This window comes from Grus americana, chromosome 5 (assembly GCF_028858705.1).
Source record: "Grus americana isolate bGruAme1 chromosome 5, bGruAme1.mat, whole genome shotgun sequence".
NCBI lineage: Eukaryota > Metazoa > Chordata > Aves > Gruiformes > Gruidae > Grus > Grus americana.
In genome coordinates, this window is record NC_072856.1 from 44,540,266 (window position 1) to 44,561,126 (window position 20,861).

The 20,861-nt window shown below is 40.8% G+C and overlaps 1 protein-coding gene across 1 annotated transcript; it reads right to left on the bottom strand.

Annotated features, from left to right (window-relative positions):
- Positions 1 to 426: 426 nt before the first annotated feature.
- Positions 427 to 20,049, bottom strand: FBXO33 (F-box protein 33). The gene is made up of 4 exons (XM_054826062.1): positions 19,432 to 20,049; positions 12,738 to 12,848; positions 6,511 to 7,196; positions 427 to 2,418 (listed from the first exon to the last, which is right to left on the bottom strand). Exons 1-4 carry the CDS (start codon positions 19,959 to 19,961, stop codon positions 2,147 to 2,149), a joined length of 1,599 nt encoding a protein of 532 aa, XP_054682037.1. The 5' UTR covers positions 19,962 to 20,049; the 3' UTR covers positions 427 to 2,146.
- Positions 20,050 to 20,861: the final 812 nt, after the last annotated feature.

The window sequence follows — 20,861 nt, forward strand, 5'->3', positions numbered from 1 at the left end:
CATTGCAGGTATTCATAATCTATTTAATAGTGGGACACCAAAGAAGTACTACACATTTTTTCTTGAGCACATTAGATTTTGAGTTAAGCAATTGCAATGGATGCAGGAATTTCTCAAAAATAGTCTTCTATATTCTACAATCCACAGTTTACTGTATCAGTCTAATAAGTCATATCATGATATACGGTTTGTGCTAACTGGTCTGATAGTCTGATCTTTAGCAAAGCATCCTTCCCTCTCCTCCACCCCCCGAAATGTTGACAAAATTCAGCCAATTTAAAAAAAAAATTACCGTACGACTTATTTTAGACTCTTTTGTTGACCTAAACACAACGGGAGCTACCAGTTATACACAGCTTATGAACGATGTTGCGTTTTAATTCTAAAAATCTTCATGCTGATACAATAAAATATTTTATACAGCGATCAATTTTTAATGCTTTATTCATTGATTAAAAGAATATACATTTAACATAAACCATACAACATCAGTCATCAATTCAAACATTCAGCTGGTTTCCTTACATTTTCTGTCAGGAGTTTTTTATTTTATCTGATCACATTTATAAGATAAAATCTCACCACATCTGGCATATACACACACTGTGCCAGTGGATTCACTCTACTGATGTACATATAAAATCCGCATGGTATGTGCTCACTGGAGACAAAACAGCGCACACCTGTCAAAAGGTCATTTTAATATAAGATGGTAAAACCATTTGTAAAACACATATAAACTTTTTCCATAAATAGAATCATATCTGGACATCTGTTGCATAAATTGTGTTTTCCAAAGCTTACAATATAGCAGCCAGGTCTCAGCACTGCTGGGCACCCACGTTGGCCACTTACTTTATTATTGCAGACTGTCCTTTAAACATTAAATGCACAACATTCGTACCACTTAAAACTGGGGTCAGGTGGAAGTCTCACAGAGACCACGTCTGTACCGCGGTTGCCCTGAAACAGTTAAATCGGCTTTTAAAGCCTCTCAGATATAACAAGATTTTAAAACATACTTCATGGAATGTTCTTCATGCATCATAGCAGCTCATACCTGTGATAGAACAAGCTTTGTATTTGTTTCCTTTCCTTCCTTTACATTCACTATTCACAGTGAAACAGGTGCATGTTTGTTAAGAGTTCTGAGGTTGCTGACTGAGCCACAGCACAGCTGTGTACCACAGGTCGAAATTCGACCTTATATATTACAATCTAGCAGTATCTGGCTGGCCAAAAGTTGGCCTGCCCCTGCCAGCATGTGGGCACTTCTTCGTTTTTAATCTATTCTTTGGCAGCTGACACAGGCGCTGACAGAGAAAATCCAGTGACTCGGTTGCTAGGGATTTCACGACTAATGTTTGTTTGCAGGTGTATACCTTTGTATTGAAGTCTTCACTGTTACAGTTTTACCTCATCGGAGTGCACGTTCTTGGTTCGTTTTTTTGTCTTTTAAACTTTGGCCCAAAGCTAACTTTTAAGGAAGATGACAGAACATGGAATAAACAAGGAGGAGGTTGCAAAGAATCCAAAAGACTACAGCTTATGGAGTGACCCTGTAAGTGCAGGTACCTGAAAAGCTAGTGTTTCACACCGCTGCGTAACAGCTAAGAGAAGCTGAGAATGATAGTTAAGTCATGCTTCAGAATCTGCACATGAAATAAAGCAAGGTGAGAGTCTTACAACAAACGGCCCTGGATAGACTTCTCTTCCTTTAAGCCTATTAAGTAGCATGCTACCAGATTAAGCACACAATGACAGCACAGAAATCCACTGGACTATGGATATGGGTATTAGAAAGAGTTGGCTCCTGAGCACAGAACTCCGATATAATAGTAAAATCATTCAAAATGCAGTTATTCAATAAAAGTAAAGTTAGCCGGCAACCTCAGACAGCCTTTGGCTGTATCTCTGTAAGGTTTGGTAGACAAGTCCATTAACCGTGAAAACCCTAAACACTGCCACTTTCAGCTTCTAAACCAATACCCGACTACGTTCTTTGATCAAGAAGTAGAATACACATATATAATTCTATATAGCTAATACTGATTAAACACAGCACAAAAGGGGTTAATTCACGCTACTGAAAAAACATAATAGGACCCTACTTGCATATGTAACCACAGGAATTGTAAATAAAGAGCTAAATGCCTTCACTGAAGCTTTGCATCTCTCTGTAAAAGTGACGGGTTGGCTCAGTGAAGACACTGAGCAGCTCTATGTCCATGACTGCGTGCCAAGGTCGACCCAATCCGAGAGATACTTGCTCAATGAGATTGTGTACTGGATCCACATCCTGATCAGCCAGTTCTCCTTGGTCGAAATCAATGCTTTCTTCTGTGACTTCAAGAACCTTCAGGTCAGAGCCACGAAGACGAGCAATTGCAATAAGATTATGAGCCCAAACTGTGTAACCTAGGGGGGAAAAAAAAAAAAAGAAAAGTTGCTCTGTCATTTTGCTACAAGGCATTTTTTTACCAAAGTACTTAATACCAGCACCTCTCAACATCCTTCCCAACCTATTTTGTCATCTTCCATCTGGCAGAATCCCCCTTATAGCTTTTTTTTTTTTCTTTTGGCTGCAAGTACTAAAGCCCCATTTTTATATTCTGAATAAGGAAGTATCAAAACTAGTCCAAGTAGTTTGATTAAGCTGTTCTAGATCTAATTTTTTCACCATTTGTAGAAAAGTGGACTTCTTTACTCCACATTAAGTTATTTCAAACCTACTGTGGTCTACTTTGTAGTATAAATAAATAGAATGAAAAAAGTGAGTAATCAATTATTTTAAGTGAATGTATTAAAGGAGTGTTTTAAAACTGTGCTTGTGGTAGAAAAAAAAAAAATCTGAAGTTTGCTTTTGTTGCATTAGAGGTAGACTTAAAAAGCAAAACAGAACCAAAAAAACCCAAAACAAACAAAAAACCCAACAGGCACAAACCAGAAGCCTCTCCAGGAAATAGGTCACACTAGTATATATATATATATATAAAAAAAAAAAATCTACATGTATCTTGTTATTCTGTCTGAGTTTAAACATAATTACAAAGCTTCCCACTCTTCCCTTTAGTGTATATTGGCATCCCTCTTGAAAAACACCTGCTCCCCAGTTACCTGTTAGCTTTCTGTACCCTGGCTAAGGCAAATGCTGAGCTCCTCCTTATTCAGATGCAAACCACAGATGATCTGGGAACGTCCCATTTTGGGAGCTCTGCCAAGTCAGCCCTTCCATTGCAAAAGGAAAGGCTCATTTCTGCCTTCATCATCATTCTCACAGGTGCTCTAAGCCTCTTGGTGAGATGCCCACTTAGATTCCAAGTAAAGCTGCAGGCTGCACAGTATTTGAACTGGGAAAGTTAAGCTGCTGAGAAATAAAAACTAACTGTGGTTTGGTCTTTGACAATGCAGTTAACATGTTCTACATCATAATGTATCAAAATAAGACAGCTAGTTAAAGAGTGATGAAAACTGATGTCAACATAATAAAGAAAGGAGAATTTTTAATTCTGTTTTCTTTTACTTTCTCCTGCTGCTTGATTCTAAGGTTTCCTGTAAATATGTTGCTCTGGGTAGGTTTTCAACAAAGAAGCCTGCACACATCTGGATGGCTCATATCTGTATATTAACTGTTAAGAATGCATTAATTTCCACAATTTTCATCTGCTGATACTTCATCTCTAGCACAACTGTCCACATAAGATGTAGCTGTCAATAAGGCTGTAGGACATTAAACCCACCCACCTGTATGATGACACTTCCCTATCAGGATTTGAAGGAGCTCACAACACCTTCCAGTTTCTTGATCGTACAGGAACTTACAAAAGAAATCCTTGACAGAAAGTGCAAGAATAAAGGGAACAAGAACTGCGGTTAAGCGCCCTGGACCATCCTTGTGGTTCAGGTATATGGCTTTTGCTATAACTTTTCACAATCAGATCCTCTATGCTCTGGAACAACCATCTTATCCTCAACGTCATTTTAAATTAACTCTCCTTTCAAAAGTTTTGCCTGAAGTTTCTCAGTAACCTTCCAGCAGCCAAAAAGCCTCTGCCCAGCTACATATTCAGAGGTAACAGGGAGTGATCACTTCACCACAAGTATCACTGAACAACAAATTCACCATGGGCACACCATAATTTCGTTTTTTTGCTAGTAAAAATTTCAATTTAAGTTTTGCTCATGGACAGAATAAAACTGATAATTTCATAAGTAATACAATATGTTTACAAAGCAAAGTCTTGAAAAATCCACGTGAAGTGTTCTCTTAAGGAGGAGGGGGGAAAAAAAAAAGAAAAAAGGAAAAAAAAGGCTTCCGCTCCCATAGATGAGCCATGTTTTTTATTCACAATGCCAGATCAGACAACTCTGACTATCTTACTGTCCCATCCCAAATGACCACACACTCCCTCCTTCTGCCAGAAAGTATTTAATATCCTTCAATCAGCTTTCCTCTGCCCCTGAAGATGCTACCTTGGTGAAAAGATGCTATGACTTCCCACAAAAGACAGAAGAGAATCTCGAGGCACCCAAGGAAAAGACTGTCCTTAGGGTATGTTTTCCCCCTCCTCTTTTGGCCAGTGAGATGTGGCAGCTGAAACTATATGTAAATCAAAGCCTTTTTTCAGAACAAACTAATAACGAAGTAGGGGAAACCAAAAATCCTGGGAAGTATTGGAAACTGAAGTATAACCACTGCAGGAGACAGGAGAAGAAACCTGAGCACTTACATATAAAGCAAATTATGGCACCTTGAACAAAGCCACCATTTTTTGCTGAAGGAAGCTTGACAGTATCATGAAGAATATGACAAGTGGAGCCAGAAACCATTATTTGGTAAACCTCAGAAAACAGAAGCATCATGCTAAGACGCTGTACTGAAGCATCACAACGTTCTAGATCTTTCTTCCTAGTCATGTTCTTCTCACAGTTGCTACTCTAGAAGAAAGATGCTTAAGCTACAGTACCAGAGAAGTCATATTCACAGCTTAAAAAAAGATCAGGAGGCATTTATAAACAGCTTAGCTTGCTTCTGCTGCAAGGAGGGGAGAAAAGAAGGGGAAAGAGCCTGAATTCCAACATCAGAGCAACAGTGATATTTGGCCATTCTCTCCCCCAGGTACAAACAGCATCTCTCCAAAGAAAGAAGATGCAGCAACAACCATTTGCTAGACAGACTTGTAGAGGGCATTTGCTTTCCCAATGCTTTGCACAGACTAATACCTTCTACTGAATAGACACGCACTGGTATTAAATGATACGCTAGTTTAGGTTCACATATTTTTAAGTTTAGATAATATATTAGAGGACTTCCTGAAATAGGAGGATAATTTAAGGTAACATGTAATATATTTATTAATTTTTTTAAAAAAGGTCCTCAAACTTGTATCCAAATGTTAAAAGAAGCTGCCAAAATCCACATTTAGAGTGGTAAGGTCATGTGCCAGTATCCAAAATCTGTCAGACCTGGAAACTAGAAAGAAGAAACAGCTGAATAGATTTCCCCCCCCCATGATTTTTCAGTAGAAGACAGCGGAAAAAATTTTTCTAGCGAATACAGCAGGACTTTCTGACTTCAGCCAACAGAAATATGAAGTACAACCTTCACTGCTGAAGGTCTCTCCTGTTTGTGCTGAATGACTGGAGATTTACTCCCCCAAGCAGTCTGAGGAAACGGCATTCATTCTTATGCAACATAATACAGAGTCATCACTTAACTCCTTCATGCATCAGCAAACTTGGCCTTGGTAAGCTGATTTGAGCACAAACAAAAAGAACTATTCTGCGTTATTTCAGTTTCAGGTGCCTTAAAATTTGCCAAACAACTGTAACTTCTAGCAAATACTGTACTGGTGACAGAGCTGAATACAAATGCACGTGACTGTTTTTTTTTTCTTTGCAGTTATATGGCAAATAAATAGGTGGGCTAAACCTAGCTCTGGTGTTACTGGCAAAACCAGTGCACTCAGCGAGGCAACCTTCTCCACATTATATTTTTCAGCCTCCATCTGCTGGCAAAGTCTTACCGAACTGGTAACAGACTTCCTCCCCAAAGCCTTGGGGCACTTGACCCATGTTATTTACAAACAGGAAACACAATCATCTAATCTTGCCAGCATACAAACTCACAGTAAACCAGCAAATGTTTTCAGTGTTCACGTTCACATAACCAGCCACTTGATGGAACTTGCAAAGTGCAGAACACTGTCAGGGTAAGCCTCCCAGAATGCTCAATTCTTAGTTATCCTCACTTCTGTAAGCAGTCTAATAGTATCCTCTGTGACTTCTCAACAGAAGTTAGTAAGCTATAAGTATGTTTAGAACTCATACACGGTAAACACCTTCATATTTTCAAACATGAAAGTACCAGTATAAAGTACAACAGCATGTATAGCAACTGTGCAGCAGAGTTTTGAACACCACTCCACTAAAACACATTATGATTAGAATGGTTGAAGTGTTATAAGTATTTTAAAGTCAAATACTATGCCCGTGCGATGTATTACCTACCATGAACAGCTAGGAGAGAGAGTCTTGTGCACCTCCAGGCTAATAAGACAAGTGGATCTTCATTCCGGTTGTCGCTAAGGTCTGGGAAGCCAGACATATCTATCACATCATTCATTAGTATAAAATGAGTGAGGAACTTGTCATACTGCCTGGATATGAGGTCAACAACAGCCCCTGAAACACAAGTGATGTAGCTGTCAAAGTGAATCCTCTCTAGGGGGATACTGGGCTTAAGAATCCTTAGCATATCATCACTCTTGACATCAAAAGCCATTATATAGACCCGAAGATTAGTGCTGTTGCGAGTCAGCGCCTTCCAATTCTCATCTTCTGGCATACTGTCCAATGACTTGTGCATTATGGAAACACTGTGGACCAGGAGAGACAGTCGATGCAAAGGCACATGGTTGCTGTCAGCCAGGACTCTTGCCATTTCAGCTGTAAAATCACAGAAATCCAAAGCAAGCGAACGCAGATTCACAAAGCGCTCCAATTCAACTGCAGTGATAAGAGTGGTATTACCAGGGATGTGGTTGTCCAATAAGCTCAGATGTTCCATGGTGTTGGCTATGGGGTTTGATAAGGAGGACAATGATGTGGGAGTTACTATTTGCAGCATAAACCCGCAAGACAACCATTTCAATTGCCTGCTATTGCCTAATATCTCTTCAAACAGCTGTTGTATTCTGCAAATAAACAAAACAGACAATGATCCCGTTAAACATGGTTTAGTTTACCAATTGCATACCATTCTATTTTTTTATTGAAGAATTATTATTCTTTCATTTATAGCCTTATTCTGCAGGAAGGTGCTATTATTATGGTTCTTGTGAACTACAAACCTTAGAACCTGACTCTGCAGGCCTCCCACAGCAATTTAACCTCCACTGCACTTAAAAGGTTAAAATTGTAAACTATCTTGAGAAAAATTACGTACTTTGTCTTTCAAAACCAGTGGCACACTATGAACCTTCACTTCATGTATTTTCCAGTATGTATTTAACACCCTCCCACACACAATTTAAGGTTATGCAAATAAGAAAACCTGCAATGCTTTTAAAACACAGCTCTTGTTTTTGAAAACAGCTTTTCATATTTGCTAACCTCTCCAGAACTGCAAATTCAATGGCGGGGGGGGGGGAAGTAATTTTCAATGAAAGATTGCAGAAACTTGACTTTGAGCATAAGTTAGAATGATCTGAAGAAGGGAAAAAACAAACATATAAGATGATGATTCTTTAAATAATTCTGAATGTACAGCTAACTGGATTTTCAAGTGTCAACAGGTTCAAGTTTTACCAAAACAACTTGAACCTAGTAACATTTCAACCTCAGCTTATCAGTGCCAGATGACTGCAGCACTGCCAGAATCCTCATGCCATTTATTATGCTGCATGATTATTATGCACTTATTCTGATGCATCCCACCTCTCCTAACCCTTTATTTTTCTAAATGAAGAGTTAAGTTAGATATTTCACTCAAGACGACAATAAAAGTATTTTAAGATAAGATTTTGAATACTAAATTCAAATAGTACAATGAAACTCTACAAACTTTCTTTAAAAAAATATTCTTCCAGTCTTCATCCCACAGCTGCTAAGGCCCAGAAGAGTCCTCCTGCCCAGATGCTCTTTGAGCATATACATTTTAGGGGACACGTGTATATGAGCATTTGCTCTCAAACCCTGGCCAGGCAGAAGGAAAGATCAGCATTTAAGGGAAGCAAGTGAGCCAGGCTATGACAGTTCCATGAAATGTCAAGAAATAAGATGTAAACACCTCCAGTACAAAATCAGCAGAAATCTTTGTGCCTCAAATCAGGTAATGTTTTGCACAGAACATTTTTTTCGTTATTGTTATGAATATCTGTATAACTTCATACATCTAAGCAAAACAATGTTACAAAGTTATTATTCTCATCCACATATCTTTAATCAAGATAATGTCGAAACAAAATTAAAAGCTTATTTAGCCCAGTATCCTGACTGACAGTAGAGAAACACTAATGCCTTAAGAAGTGCGACAGAACAAGGAAAGCACGTAGGGATATTTCTCAAATATATCTCTAGTTTAAAAAAAAAAAAATTGTGACTCAGACCTCCTGAGCCAGAGGTGGCTTTCTGTATTTAGTAACCCTCAGGGACCTCACTTCTACAAATTTGTCCAGGTTCCTCTTTGAGCCAAGTAAGCTTTTAGCAACTGGAACATCCAATAATAAAGATCTCTGCAGTGCGATTCCCCCCTCTTCTTGCTTGCTGTGAACCTGTCACCTACTACCTTTGATGCCCCATAATCCTTCTGTTGTAAGAAAGTCAAGAGATCAATCCCTATTCTTTCTCTCCCTCTGCAAATCCTTATTCATCCTCTCCCTTGCCTGCATGTGCTTTCTTCATTCAGCTAAGAATGTATTGGGTTTGCAAGGCCTGACTTCCCTTTGTAAGTGCAAAAGCTGGTGTGGTTATTGGATTTATCTATTATGCATCTTGGAATAGTTCCCAAGGTTTTGCCTTGTACAGTCACTAGGTTTAAAGACTTCAGTTCTTCTGGATCTTCTCTGAATTTTTTTTTTTTTTAAACTGAGGACTGGCAACTGTGACAGAAATTAAACACAGTTTTAAACAGCAGGTCAAAAGTCACAGATAATGTAGTTTTGCTATTTTATTCCTAAATTCTTTTACTGTTCAGATAAGCCCTGTTTGATCCCAGTAGTGTTTGTTTCATAATTATTCCTGCCAATGCTTAAATTAAAGGCAGATTCTCTGACAATCACCCAAAGAAAAAGGTTTACCACAGGAGCCTCTCTAATTTCTTCCAATGAAAAAAGGCTCTTCCCTCCCCATCTACGAAAGATGCTGGAATGGCTGTAGCAATGGTAGAATTTCTTTTGTAGTACTCCAAGTAGTCAGTCTTAAGAGTGCTTGTAATATTTCACAGAACAATTGAAAAGATAAATCAATTTTGAGATGCTCAGTGGAATACTACCATCTATATACCTCACTGCACTAAAAATCTGTTTAAATTCTGCTTCTGATACAACTTAAATATCTAAGCTTAGAAGAGTACTGTTCTAGTACTCGCACAACTTAATGAAAAGAAATATGATACAGAACTCTGTAGCTATAGAGTGGGCTTTCTCCCCTACGGGAATTGCACTAAGTAACTTTTAAAAAGAAAGATACTGATTTAATAGTATCTACACATCAACTTTTTAGTGCAAGCACCAAAGTATTTATACAAGTAGCTAGATTTGTGCTGATAGTCTACCAACCTGTAGGTCCTAAGAAATCTTTCCCCAGTTCTTGGCCAATTTAATAAACAGAGATCAAACATGTCAATAGAGAATTTTTAACAGTGATCACTTCTGGATTGTTTTTAACACCTGCTTTATATAAGGACAGATAGGAAGCACAATATAAACCACAGACCATTAGTTTTAACATATTTCAAATAAATTTTTCAAATACCCTAACAGGGGTTTTTCCTCCCCTGCAAATTCTTATGCACATCCTATTTTTCATAAACAGACTGCATCTAACTGGAGTTTGCAAAAATAGTTTGAACTGTCTTCTAGAAATTTAGAAACATTAAGTGAATTCTTGGGAATGAACACCTACTTTATTATCCTATTACCTTTTACTTCAACTGCCTTGCATGTAGTACAACATATATCCTAACTTACACACAGTTATCTCAAAGCTCACTTACAAAACTGAAGTTTAAGCATGGTTTACTAAGTATAACACAAAATATAAGCAGAGCTCAGCACATGCAAGAAAACAATGTAACCTAGTGATGCCTCAACAAGTGTACTCAATCAGTCCCCTTTGCTCCCCATAAGCAGCAATTATGGGATGTTCACCATCAACCTGAAGTCTACAGATGATCATAATGGAGCAAACTATTTAAAAAATAAAACTCAAAATAAATTACTTTCACAATTAGTACCCCAAATGGCGCTTTCAGCCAGAGGACAGACCAAAGCCTGGCTAGATAAGCTAAGTTACTGTTTAAGTCCAAAAACCAGTCCTGACGAGTACTGAAGCACATCAATGGCCCTGGACAGGAAGCAAACATATTACTAAGGTCCATATGGAGCCCATTTGTTTAATTAAAGACTATCAATCAAAATGTTTTGTTTAATAGCAGAGGCTAAACTGGTTCTTTTGGAAACCAAATTACCTGAACCACACAGATCAATCATGGGAAGCAGATTTCAGAAAGCCAAAATTTTAAACAACTACCCTTTGTTCAACTCAAGACAAATGTATTGTTTACGCTGAGCTTCCCAACACTACGGAACTGAGTTATAAAAAGAGAATTTTAGAGAGTAACTAGGGACACATGCTATACAGAAAAAGAACAAGCATTACAAACCCATGCTGATCACTGCAAAAGTACATTTTGAAAATACAATCCAAAGCCTCCTCTCCCTCAGAACAACCTGGGGGAAAATCCTAATGGTACTGTGCTAGCTGAGATTCCACCCATGGTCTGTTACACCCAGCTCAATGGTATGGACTTAAGGAAGTGTCACATTTTCTTCCTTGACTGCTTATATTACAGGAAGTTCCTGAAACAGCTAGTAAGGTTTATCACCATACAAGTTCCAAAAATCCTCAACTACCAATAACGCTGTCTCCAAAGGTTGCTCAATATCTTTCAGTGTTAGTCATCAACATCCATGTTTTGCAACTTAACTGAAACAAACTCTTAAGTGCAAAAGACACGACTAAAGAGCCATATTTACTTCTTGAAGTAGATCTGCTGCTAGTGCTGATGAACTTGAGAACACTGAATAAAACACTACCAACTTTCCTTTAATTTAGAAAAGATCTAGCAGGTCCCAAATACATTGCTTTATTCTAGGAAAAAAAAAACAAAAAACAAAACCAAACCACCAAAACCAACCAAACAAAAACGAGGTAACATTTATTTGCTCGTTCCAAAATGTGCGAAGGTCAATATTCACCTAAAAGACTAGCTTCAAATTAGATGGTGAGTTTTGAATGGTTTATGGCTCTGAAGTGTGCATACTTATTTTTGTTATTTGTTTGAAGAAATGTTTAACCATGCACTCAGCTGAGTAAACATCTACTTAGATGGCTCTCTTTAAGCCCCTGGCAAAGATTTGATTATGCATTTATGTTTTCACACAAAGGATAAGGGGAAAAAAAAAGGAGCTTTTACCAAATCAGCCTTTTACCTGCACACAGCACTACAGTACATATGTTAAATAGAATCCCAAATTGCTCGGAGTTCTGCATTCTAAGCATAATGGATGACAAAGAAACGGTATGTGACACACATCTGTATTTGCACTGTTTTGCAAATTTAAGTCAGGCCCACACATTTGGTTCGATGGTTGCATTCACATACATACATTGATCTGATAATATACCTACCCTAGTTCTAAAACAACTTCAAAAAATAATAGTAAAGATCTAGAGTGGCTGTACTTATGCCACTCCCGTGCTACTGGGAGAAAGATGTTTAAACTGACACAAATTACGGTATTCAGGTTTTATCTATATGGAAAGTTTTAGCAGAACTGCTAAAATAGTAAACTTAGCATCACTCCCTCTGTGGTAATTTATTCCAGAAGTCAGTAGCTTTTTACATTATATTTAACCATTTCCAAAGAACAACTAGCTATTCTGATTATAAGCATTCAAGGACTGTACCATAATGTAATTATGGCAAGCTAAAATACACCTCTGAACTAAACAAGCACATTGTGAGCTATGATCTTCCAGGAATTTTGCAAATAACCTAGTTTTGAGACACAACTTGAAATAAGCTTTTTGTGTTTATGTTCTCTTTCAAGTTTACTTGCTGCATGTCCTCAATTCTTGTGAGACACATCAGATTACTTCCTCTCCTAATTTTTTCACATACAGCAATAGTAGAGGTGCTGGTAACAACCCCCCATCCCTCCTCCCCTTCTGTCCTTTAACATAATGTTGTTTCTAGAACACAATGAAAAGAGAAAAGAAAGGATTCTTACCCTGCTGAGAAGGGAGAGAAAGAAAAAAAAAAGCACACCACAAAACCAGACTACTTCATGTAAATAGTAGGAAAAGAAATCAACTGAATTTAAGAATTTAGGTTCTCCTCCTATTAAGAAACTTAAAGCTTTCTCAGTCATGTATTTCAGGCATGCAAATCTGCGTTCTGTTATCTGTTTTTATTATTTTAATGTATTTGATAATTTATAAATGTAACTTACTGCTTAATCTTCTTTCCATCAGGGTCAACCTTGCCGAGGTATGTATTCGATATACTTCCATGTTGCTGCAGAATGCTTATATCCCCAAAGAGACTTAACTTCTGGAGGTTCCTATGAAGCAACAAAATAAAAAGGAATCTGTACACAAAATTAAAACCCTCTGAGGAATCATGCTGGATAAGACAAACACAGACAATAAGAACACATCATTAGATGGAACATGCAGTGTGTTTTGGGAAACATCGTACTGTCCTGGAATACAAGCACACATGGAACTACAGAAAATGAGACTGAAGCATAAAGTACAAACTGCTGAATCCAGCTGTAAAAGCAAATGTCAGTTTTCAGTCACCACAGGCATATTTTCAGCAGGCCAGTGCCATAAAGAAAACTTTTAGCAGCACTTTCATGCACTTTTTAATCCTTGGAACATGTGTGTGAAGTGTCACAGATGAAAACATCAAATACCTATTCCTTTCAACATTTAACACTGCATTTAATGCCCAGGTAGAACACAACAACAAACAACCCTGTCTGAGCACTTACATATTGCAGTTGGAATACAAACGGGAGCCCAAATCTGCCTCAATCGAGGTAACGCAAACCTCAGACAGGAAAAGCGAAAGCTCCCCACACCCTCATCACTGTCTAATTTCTGTTATATCAAAGTAGGGGAAACTGTTCTACTATTTCATATCAGTGACCAGAAGAGGATTAGTGGTGCATCATCACATAGAACTTTAATTTTTAAAAGCGATACCTAAAAAGAAGTGAGAAAAGAACCTCCAAGTTTATGCTGGACATGACTTGGTGTGCTAGACAGTCAGTTTTCCTTTCCCTAGTACAGTTTATTTCTCCGACTTGCATCTTTTCTATTCCTAAAAACAATCAAGCAAGAGATATGAAAATGACTGCAGTTTTAGAGTAGCTGTGTGGCATTTACTTTTAAGATTTTTATTTTTTTTATCTGACTAAGTTTCAGGTCAACTTTTTTTTTTATTTATACATGCTGTAAATTAGATTTACTCCTAACATGCAAGGACTAGTCTGCACTTGCTAATTAACATGGCAGAAACTCCAGTTTCATCATAAATGGATACATGAGTTAAATTCATCTTAAACAGTAGATGCCAATTAAGCTGTAGCTGACAATTAAGTGAGTTGGATTTATTTCTGCTGGCTTACAAATCATACGCTAGTATTTCAGATCAGCTTTGAGGAAAATGCAATACAATTACAATGCTCAAAGCGTAGGGAAGCTCTGGTGCCAGTTCACTACCTCCACAGTATGAGCTGATATTCTACCAACAGGAGCAGGGGGGAAGCGTCAAGTTTTACATTTTTTAAGAAAGTATGAATTGTAGTCTGTACCATAAATCATAATTTACCCATTTTGCAGTTCCTCTATTCAATAACCATGCACCAGTTTCCTAAAATCAATCCACTGTTGCACCTGCTACTTTTCTTCTATAGGTGAACAACAACTTAATAGCAAGGTGCAAAAGCTTGATATCAAGTTGGACAAATACTGGACCAAAATGCCTAGATTTTACAACTCTCTCAGAAATTCTAACAATTTAATATTTAGCCTTTTAAATACAGGACTACTGATGATACTTTAATATAAACTGAGCCCTGACCACATGCTCAATATTCTATAAAACTGAGTAAGACAATACTTGATCATACTGAAGAATAAACTCGGCAGGGAAATCTGAAGACACTGGCACCACCAGCGAGAGTATTTTGGGCTCTTCTTTCCTCAAAAGCTGTAAGAGAGTCTGGTATGACAGGGAAAAGCAGCAGCAAACTCCACCTGGTGTGAAAGGCAGTGTTCACAGCCAATGCTATAATTAAGTTTTTATCTTCTGATCTCAGTGACTTAATTCTGAGAGCTAGGGGACAAAATGCAATCTTCAGAACAATTCAGAAATAACCTGCATATTCACATCACACACAGGTCTTGTTGTGTGCTACTCATACCCCCAGTGAATGCTACTATAGGCAGGTATTAATTTTAGAGCCACTGAACTGCAGGACACATGAAACACCATTTACTAATATTCCACAGATTTTTACTATATTTAACTGCCATTTCATGTACTACTGAGACACACTGAAAAGTTCTCTGCCTCGATTCTTAAGCAGTGAAAACATCCAATTATTTTTCCATTCACAACACAATTATTACCATCAATAAGTCTGATCACTGTTCAACACAGTATTAGATTTTTGCTACTATTTGCAGTGTCATATAATCTCATATTTATTTCAGAGAGTCAGTAAAGTGATTGCTATTTAAATAAAATTATTTAGAAATTAATTGTCATCTTTTGCTAGAAGTCATAATGCCATTCTTAATCCTATGTACTACCCATACACACAACTGGGGAAAAACGTGTTTAGGGGAGATTTCTAAACTGTATATTTTCCACTAGCTCAAAAAGCGTACTAAAAGTAATAAGGTTCTTACTAGGCTCCATCTTCAGTTTTGGTCCGTCTTTTTGAACACCCAATGTAAAAAAAGAACAAAACAGCCTTGCTTACATTCAACACGAACAAAGTGGTAAGGCACATACTGTATTACTATACTAGTTTTTGCCAGTTTCAGCTGCTTGCTCAGAGCAATAGTGATTAGAAAAATTCAAATACAGATGTAGTCTGCTGTTTTGAGTGACTCACCAATTTTTGGCGATTCCAAGACAGATACCATACTTCACCGGGATACCAGTTTTAGTATAATCTGCATTTTTGTTTCCACAGCAAAGATTAAACAAGTTGCACAAATTAATGTACTCCAGAGGAAAGGGATGAGAGGTGGCTATCAATACCTTCCTATCTCCTCCTAGAGGACCATACTTCGGGATTTCAGTAAAAGAACACAGAATTTTCCTACTGAATGATCAGCAGTTGCTCATTAGCTGCTGTATACACTGAAATGACTCACAGAAAGTTTGTCGCCCTCCCACCTGCCTTCCAGAATTTAGTTTTGAAAGATCAATTTGAGAAGGCACAGATTATTGGGATCTCTTAAGAGCCACTAAGAAACAACTTGTCCCTCCTGATAATGTTACAGAACATGATGTCCGCCCACCTCCCCCTTTTTTTTTTTTAATAAAACATCAACTGTTTAAACAACAATATACTTTGTTATTTTGCTTCATTTGCTACCAGAAACATAACAGCTCATGGAAAAGTTACAGATCATCATAAACACTCCTTTTAATTAAATAAATCATAGATTTTTAGAGCTCATCATGGTCCCTGTGCTGTGAAAGCCATAGTTTTGGAGTAATATGCTGCTGCCCACAAAATAAAGTTTATGGCAACTTGAGTTCTACCTCAAATATGAAGCCGACCTAAGACGTATCTTTTTGGATGATAACTGGTTGCCAACAGTAATACTTGTCAGAATATTTTCAGGTGTTTTTAAACCAAGTTGTGGACAAATAGTTATTTCCTTAATTCAATCAGAATTAGCAAAGGATGCTCTGAAATATTTTTCTAGAGACTTAACGTGCAGATTTGCTTAGAAATTGGCAATTTTATTTTGTACAGAAAACATCATTCTCCTCTATCCAAGAGAGCATCTAGAAACTGCATTACTTTTAGTCATTACTTTTCTTAAGTCTTGCGGTATTGTAAATCCTCAAGGAATTCTTGAGCCATCTAAAGTACTTTTTTTTTTCCTGCAAGGAAGGGGGTTGTTACTGTATTGTTTAATAATAGATTTAAAAGCCTACAACAAGATTACACAGTTAAGAAACAGCATACCATTTCACAAAAGTAGATTTCTTCCTCTCCAGTTCTGAAGTATAAGATGGAAGTTCTTTGAACTTCTCTGCCAGAAAAGCTATCATAAGGGCTGACAGGAGTTATGAAAGAACCATCCTGTTTTAAACTTAATTCCAAAAGGAATGCATTTACAGTGATTCAGCCACTGGAGAAGTTAAAATCGCTGCTGTTTCCATTATTTTGGAAATTAAAATAGCTATCCCATGTACAATGACATATGGCAAACAAAAGAAGGAATTATTAATTATCCTCAAGTTGCAGATGAATAAACACAAGCAGAGAAATAAAGTGACTAGACTGTGGTCATTCCTTAGACAAAACTAAGCATCAGGCAGGTGACAATGCCTCTAGTTTAGACGTGCAGTCACAGTAAGAACTAAGTAGTAATTTGGCAGATGTTAATACTCCTTCCCACCTCATTACAATTTCAAAATTCTACTCAGAGAGCTAAAAAACAATGTTCTATGTGCAAACTAATCAGTTATCGGTAGATACTTTGCCAGAAAAAAAACCCAACAACTAAACATCAAAATAAACTAAAAACTTTGTTAAAGGGAAAAAAAAGAGTCTAATCAGAAAGTAAGTCTGAATAAAAAGTCAACTGTTTCATGTAAAATCTTCCCCTCAATCTTTTAAATGGTCATAAAAAAAACCCACCTGCTGCAATAACCAGGTACCCTGTGTTCCCCAGTCATACATTATTAATTTCAAAACAAAGAGCACCATGCAAATGATTTGAAGACAGCAAGAAAGTACACTAATGCAAAATTCTATCAAAGCTGGTAACTTTTCACCTCTGTCTTACCACCAAAATTATACTAATCTACCAGAGAAGAGCTACTAGAAAAACAACTACTTCTACATAGTACTTTACTGCAGTCCCAAGCCACTCTGTACATACAGAATCTGTAAAGAAAACTTTAGAAAGCAAGTGTCCTTGTACAGGTTTCAGATAAGGCCATAGAGAATGAATCTTTTTCAAAAAGCCTTCTCACAACACATTTCATTTTGACAGTCTCATATTTTAGTGCGACAAAGAAAAAAAAAGTATTCTAGTTTTTTTCAACAAAACCCCCAGGCAACATCTCCTGCAGATACTATTTCCTTTAAAATTCCAAGTCTATCTAGTGGTATTTGTCTCAGATCAGACAATCACCAACATCGCTTCAACATTTTTTCCACTCATGACATTAGCTGGATTTCCCAAAGATGCAGCAGTTAAGTGAATACTCCTTAAAGGCAAGAGAAGACCAATCAAGACAGATGATCATGATCTGCACACCGAGGATTCACAGGGCAAGAAATAAATTAAGATAAAGGCCAGTTGAGACCAACAAGCAGTTTTCAGAAGTAAGGTTTGTAACTCTCAGCCATCACAGTTGCACCACAGGAAGTACCTGCTGGGCACAACAGAGCAGAGGAACTGAAAGTGAGACTTCACACACCACATTTGCATTCATCTCAAACCAACGAGGAATTACATTTAAAGTTCTCTTGCTACAATTCAGAAATAAAGAAGCAAGGAAGGCCTCAAACTACTATCTAAACTCTCCGGAATCTCCGGGGTGGTGACCAGACCATGATTCAGTTGCAGACAGTTTTCCAAAGGCCATCCACAAGGTTTAATTTATCCTAAAAATACTCTGAAAGACTTGCAACTTTTTTTTTTTCTTGATAGGTGAAGCTATATGCACTTGGGGGGGAAATAACATTAATCATTTCCTATCCTAACATCTGCATGGCTTTCCAAACACTTGATAACCTAAGTGTAATATCCTTGCTTTCCTGTCCTGGGTGCTGACTAGAGGCCATATATCAGGATATCTGATTGTTATCTTTTTTAAAATATATTTATTTTGGTCATACCCACACATGGTAAAAAGAACGCAAGAATTTTCATTTTAAAGAACTCCAACCTGAGGAAATTGTCTAACCTGTCAAAGTAAATGTGGGAAAAAGCAGAATCTAAACACATCTTAAACCCAAACCACAGGAAAATATTTCTATCATTTAAATACAATTTGGTCAAGAAAGTCCTACATCTGAAGTATTTTTTCAAAACACAAAAACCTCCTCCTGTTTAAAAATAAGTCAAATCTCAGTTTAGCAAGTAAGACAAGAGCTGGCATGAAAGCTCAACCTTTTCAACGGCAAAAACCCCCAGGGCTGGAAAGGTTAAAGTATTTTATTGGGGCAGTACTCCATCCCTCTCCCTCCTGAAAAACAGTACTACAATTTTACTCCCCCCTATTAATTTCTCATGATGTTAATTATTTTGCAATCACGCATAAGAGATCCAAAGCATGTTAGCAGCAATGCTTATATTTTAAAGTGAGAAAGGTGCCTTATTAGGCATCACATTCAAACTCCCACCTCCGACTTGCTCTACTTGAGCCGCATCCCCTCTTCCTTCAAAAGGAGGTGAAGTTTTTATCGTTGCAGCTACGCCTGCCGTGTGTACAGACCAGCCGCTTACCAACTAAACGCCTGTATTTATGTTTTCCATTAAACTACAGAACGCGATCAAAATTAAGGTAGTTTGAAGTGGCGCGCCTACATTTCTGCTCAGCTCGCAGCCACATACGCATCCACCGGGTTACCCGAGCCGGCTGCGCGGGTCTCGTCTCTCCCCGCCCGGGGCTCCAGAGGCACAGCCCCAGCGGGAACCGGCCGCCGCGGGTCACCCACAGGCACCGCTGCGGGCTGCGGGCGTCGCTGCCGCCCGCGGAAGCGGACGGGACAGTCGGACCCCGGCCCGGCGGGGCTCGGGGGGGGACTTCGGGGCTCCGCTTGCCCCACCCCAGCACCCCCGCGGGCCTGCCCCCGCCGCCTCCCCTCACGCTCCTGCCGGGCGAGGCGCGGCCCTCTCCCCCCCCTCCCCGGGGCCCGGCCGCGCTACCTGTTGTTTCGGACGCTGCTCAGGACGCACAGCACCAGCTCCAGGTAGGTTCTCAGCAGGTCGAGCCAGCGCGGGCACAGCGGTGGCGCCTCCCCGTCTCCCGTCGCCGCGGCGCCCTCGCCCGCCACCGCCGCCGCCCCCCCTCCGCCGCTGGGGTAGTTGTCGGCGGCGAACTGTACGCGCAGCTCACGGACGAACCAGCCGCACTTGCGCATGAGGAACTCGAGGCGCGGGCGCTCGGCCGGCGAGACGCGGAGGCTGAGGCGGAGGCGCGGCCAGAGGGCCGGGTAGAAGAGGCACTCCCGCCAGTGCGAGCAGGCGGCCGAGGCCCGCAGCCGGTCGGGGCCCGCCAGGAAAGAGAAGATGTGGACCACCAACTCGCTGGGCAGGGAGCCGGCGCCCACCGCCTCCCCGCACACCGACATGCCTGGCGCCGGCCCGAGCCCCGCTGCTGCTGCTGCGGCGGCCACAGGCGGCAGCGGCGGCGGCCCCGGCCTCGCCTCCGGCTCCTGCGACAAAAACAACAACATCAATGACAAGGCGGAGGGGGCGGGCGCCGGCCGGGACGCGGCTGCTGCCGGGACGCACCACCCGCGCTGCCGCCGGGGGGAGGGGGGGGGAATGAGGGGCGGAGCGGGCCCTACCACCGCCCAGCGCGGCGAGGAGGGGGGTGGGAGGTGGGCCAGGCCCCCCTCCCCGCCCGCGCGGCGCCGCGTGGGCCCTACCACCCAGCCCGAAGGGGAGGGCGAGCGAACAGGCCGTCGGCGCCGCGCTCAGTTCCTGCGGGGCGAGGAGAGCCGCCGCGGCGGAGGGAGGAGGCGTTACCCCGCAGGGAGAATGGAACGTGCCACCAGTCGAATGGCAGGCGGAGCCAGCCCAACCGCCTCCGCGAGGGGAGGTTGGCCGTTAACCCTTCCGTGCCGGCAGCGGGGGGCTGCTTCTGCCCCACCGCTCCGTCCCGCAGCGGAGCCCGGGGATTCCCGACGTCTTCCGGCGGGGGCTGCGTGCCCTTGCCCCAGCCCTGCAGCGGAACGCGGGCCGGCAGGCTCAGACGCAGCTCTGCGGCCGAGCGGGGCGGTAGTGTCTGGGTGGCCACCGGCGCGGCGCCCTGAGGGGCCGGCCCGGCAGCGCGAACCCCCCCTGCCCCCTCCCAACGGCTCCTCCGCCCTAACGCAGTGCGGCGGGAGGCCCGGGACCGGGGCGAGGCTCCGGAGCCAGCTTCCCCGCGGGAGCCGCCGCCGGTCTCTGCGGGAGCGCTGGGCACTGCCGAGGGACAGGCGAGGCCGGCGGAGGCCCTCGGGCGTCTTGTGTTCAAGAAAACTTGGAAAGTGTGTCGGGGCGCGGCGGCCCGTACCTGACCGCACGTACGCCTTTCAGCCAGCGAAATTACCTCAGCAGCATTCCAGCTGCCGCTACGGGAAACGCGCTGA

Excerpts from the sequence above, each read along its gene's own strand:
- FBXO33 (XM_054826062.1), bottom strand. The coding sequence starts at position 19,961 with ATGTTGTTGTTTTTGTCGCAGGAGCCGGAGGCGAGGCCGGGGCCGCCG. Across the intron at positions 12,849-19,431 it reads AGCAGCGTCCGAAACAACAG|GAACCTCCAGAAGTTAAGTC; the intron begins GTAGCGCGGCCG and ends GTTGCTTCATAG. Across the intron at positions 2,419-6,510 it reads CTCTCTCCTAGCTGTTCATG|GTTACACAGTTTGGGCTCAT; the intron begins GTAGGTAATACA and ends TTTCCCCCCTAG.